Raw genomic sequence first — 4,082 nt, forward strand, 5'->3', positions numbered from 1 at the left:
CTGGTCTGGCCTGGAGGCTGCCCTGCAGAGCTGAGCTGGAATCACGAGCTGATAATCACTAAAGAGCTGACAGCCTCTGCAAGGGCCCTCCTGCCAGCAGCTGAGGGAAGACACCGGGCCTCAGGAAGGCGATTCCTTTCGGGACCATCTCCCCGGACCAGTCACCTCTCCCTGAGTCAGAGCCACTGACCCCACACCCAGCTGTAATAGCCACCAACATCATCCCCAACAGGGACTGGACCCACCAGCTCCTGGTGCTGCTGGAAACTCCCCCTGGTGTGGGATCACCTCCACTTGCCAGGTGGAGCATGTCAACCTGGAGCACCCCCTGAGCCAGCACTGGGGTACGGCCCGGCCCCCACAGCACCGGGGGGAGCTGGGTAGGGACTGGGGAGCCTGGGAGGGGGATTGCAGTGTGCTGGGTGTAACTGGGAGGGAGTTTGAGAGAGCCTGCTTTAAAATGGGAGAAGTGCTTGGGGGTCTGACAGGGCTGGGAAGGGGTTTGAAGGATGTTGGGGAGGCTGGGATGGGGCTACAGGGGTCCTAATGGACACTGGGAGGGAGTTTGGGGGTGCTGGGTGTAACTGGGAGGGAGTTTAGCCTGGACTGGATGGACTGGAAGAAGTTGGGTGAGGTTGGTTGTTGTAGCCACTGAGCCAGCGATTGTGATGGCTGAGGGGCCAAGGAGCCCTGAAATAGCAGAGACCTGCTGGTGGACAGATTCCGAGGTTTAAGAACATCCCTGACCTCATGGTGAGAAAGGAAAAGCCTCTCCCCTCACACTTCCGGGTGCTATGCAGACTTAGTCTCTTTGATTGACTTGTACCCCTACACGCCCCCAGACCTTCCCCATTGGCTCCCCTTCCCCAGTCCCTCCTTTGTACTGCCCCCGTGCCCTCAGATCATTGGTTCTGATGCTCTCCCCGCTCGGGTAGATAAACCCTGGACCCTGCATGGTTCACTTTCTTTCGCCTCTAGTCTCCCTCTGTGGATGCAGCAATAAACCATCTTCTGTGGAATGCCATGTGGGAGAGCCCTCCTGACTCTTTGCTTCTGGTAAGGCGACAGCTATCCGGCTTGAGCGTGTGGTGAGAGTCTGTGCCTAACAGCCGCACGGGTGGAAGGAGTAAGCTTGCTGGAATGCTGCTATACTGTACCCACCAGAACGATTCCTTGCCAGGGACGTTTCAGTGAAACGCAGCTACCCTTCACGAACCCCCTGGTTGTGCAGGGAAGAGACTGGAAGGGGTCCTGGTGGGGCTGGGAAGAGATGGGGATGAGGTTTCAGGGGGTCCTGGGTGGGCTGGGGGTGACTGGAAGGGTGCTTGGAGGGGCTTGGATTGTCTGTGAGAGGTTTTTGGGGTGTCCTGACACCTCTGGACTCCCCAGAGATGCTGCTGGACACCGCCTACAGCAAGATGCTGACGGGGAACGGGGGCTTTGTGTTGGGCTTCATCTTCCTTGGGCTGAGGCTCGGCTTCTACCTGTGCAAGAAGATGACAGGGGGGCCCGGGGGTTGTGTGCCCCCTCCCCCCAGGGAGTGTGTGCTTCCCCAAGTCCCCCAGCCCGGTGTCACCCCCTTTTCTCTGCCCACAGAGCTCCTGAGCTGGCAGTGGTTGCAGCCCCTCCCCCTGGCCTCGGGCCTGGCCGGGACCCCCCGCTCCGTCCCCGCGCTGATTTTGGGGGGGTCGTGTGTCCCCCCCAGCCCCGCTGTCACTCTGCCCCTGCCTGGCTGCTCCCAGTGTTCCCAATAAAGCTTCCCAGTTCACCCCAGTTCCCGAGCAGCATTTTTCCTTGGGGAGTGTTGGGAGCTCGCAGCTTCCAGAACCGAGCCCCAAATATCTTTAAGGGTCCCTGGAAGGGTTTCATTCTGGGGCGGAGATGTTTGGATCTTGCAGGACCTCAAAGGTGAGCTGCAAATGCACCTTTGGGGGATATTTTGATGGCTCCACGTGGCAATCGCCCGGTCCCAGGGTGGGAGGGCAACATCAGTCTTGGGGCCCCCCAGGAGAGTGGTGGAGGGGAACACCAGGAGCCCTAGAGTGTGGTGAGAGGCGAGGGGCAATCCTGGAGCTGGGCGACTTCCAGCAGCCTGGAGAGGGGGGGAGCCTGGATAAGGGGGGCCCCCCCCGAGAGATCTGGGGTGAGCTCTCCCCCCCGCTCACCTGCAGGATGAGGAGGGGCCGATGCTCCTGGGGCTGTGGCAGACAGAGCTGCTGGCAACCCTCAGGCTTCTCCTGTTCCTGCTCTTCCTTTTTCTCTCTCCCTCCTGCTCCTCCTCCTTCCTTATCCCACCTCCTTCTCCTCTTCTCTTCGTCCCTCTGCTCACCTTTCCACAAAGAATGGGGTGAATCCCTCATAGTTGGGCCAGCAGCACATGTCCACCTGAGCCCTTCTGTGCTCCAGCCATTCCAGGTCTCTGTTCCAGCACCCAGCTTTCACCTCCCCATCCAGGGTGTCCCCCATGTAGAGCCCCACATCGCTCATAGGGCTTTTCCCTGGTGTGCATCCTCTGGTGCCGCATGATGCCAGCGTTCCACCTGAAGCTCTTCCCATATTCCAAGCACTTGTAAGGCCGCTCCACATGTGTGGATCACCTGGTGCTGAATCAGGCTAGAGCTCTGGCTGAAGCTCTGCCCACATTCCCGACACTCGTAGGGCTTTTCCCCAGTGTGGATCCTCTGGTGTTCCCTCAGATGGGAGCTGTACCTGAAGCCCTTCCCACATTCCAAGCACTTGTAGGGCTTCTCCCCACCCTGAGGCTTCTCAACCAGCTCCAAGCTCCGCCTGGATCTCCAGCCGCCTTCCCGGCACAGGGGGGCTCTTTCCTCCTTGGATCTCTCTGGACTGCTTTTGCAGCCCCTCCTCGTGCGGCATCTCCAGGGCTTTTCCTCCTCCTCCATCTGGCCACGCCTTGGGAATGACAAATCCTGGTTTGGGGGGAGAAACAAGGGGTGAGTGCCTTGGGGTGGGGGATTCCTCCTGCCCAAGGTCATCTCAGGAAGTCACCAGGCATTTTGTGTTCATAAAAACCTCCAAAACACCAAGATTCAGCCCAGAAAAGCCTTCCCAGGAGTTCCCCATCTCTGGTCTCTCCATTTTAATGTTCTGGGGGTATCCCTTTCCTGGGCTGATGGGGCATCCTATGGAACCAGAGGTTTCCCCCTCTCCAGGGTCTCACTTAGGGATGCTGAGGGATTGTGCAGGTCCCTGACTCTCTATCTCGGGAGTCCAGGAATCCCAGGGGTGTGCCCCCCTGTTATCCAGGCTTCCCACCTCTCCAGGCTGCCGGGGGTCCCCCAGCTCTAGGACCGCCCCTCTCCACTCACCCCACTCCGTGAGTCCTGGAGTTCCCCTCCACCACTCTCCCGCTGGTACTGGGCAATTGCCACGTGGAGTAGCTACAGCTCAGCTTTGGGGTCCTGCAAGATTTAAATATCCCCGCCCAAAAAACAAGCCATCCCAGGGGCCCACACAGATATTTGGGGCTTATATCCGGAATCTGTGAGAAATAAACACAACCCAATAAAAAACCACCACTTGGGGACCCCGTTATATATTTGGAGCGAACTCCCCCTCCCCACTAAACTATGGGGATGGAGCCCCATGCTTCTCATGCTCCTCTTTTTCCTCCTCCTGTTCCTGCTCCTCTTTCTCCTCTCTCCGTTGTCTTCCTCCCACTCTTCCTTGTGGGGGGACACATTTGGACACTGTGGCAGGATGGGGACCAGCTCTGGGATACGGGATGTGGAGGGGAGGGTGAGCACAAGGAGGAGAGGAAGGAACATCTGGGAAATGTGGATTGTACATGGAAGGATCAGGATTTTCTTTTAAGGATCTTGTTTGGGTCACTGCAAAAACAAGTGATTTTGCAGAAAGCTCAGCAGCTGTCAGAGGATGAGCACCCACAGGCACTGAGGGGGCTGCAGGAGAGGCACAAGAAGCCCCTGCAGCACTTGGCCAGAAAGGCTCAGCAGGGGAATGCAAGAAGGGATGAGCAAAAGGCCAAGGTGAAGGCAAAGGCCATGGCAGAGTTTCTACAGCCCCCCAGGGATGAACCGCAGGGCCCAAGGGGGCCCCAG

The 4,082-nt window shown here is 58.5% G+C and overlaps 1 protein-coding gene across 1 annotated transcript in view; it reads right to left on the reverse strand.

The window, feature by feature from the left end:
• Positions 1 to 4,076, reverse strand: part of LOC103625234 (zinc finger protein 883-like) — a 51,826-nt gene extending 47,750 nt beyond the window's left edge. Inside the window, 1 exon segment of the mRNA XM_017726388.1 lies at positions 2,743 to 4,076. Coding sequence (XP_017581877.1) covers positions 2,743 to 2,996 — 254 coding nt within the window. The 5' untranslated portion in view covers positions 2,997 to 4,076.
• Positions 4,077 to 4,082: the final 6 nt, after the last annotated feature.

This window comes from Corvus brachyrhynchos, unplaced genomic scaffold (genome assembly GCF_000691975.1).
Source record: "Corvus brachyrhynchos isolate BGI_N302 unplaced genomic scaffold, ASM69197v1 scaffold440, whole genome shotgun sequence".
Lineage (NCBI taxonomy): Eukaryota > Metazoa > Chordata > Aves > Passeriformes > Corvidae > Corvus > Corvus brachyrhynchos.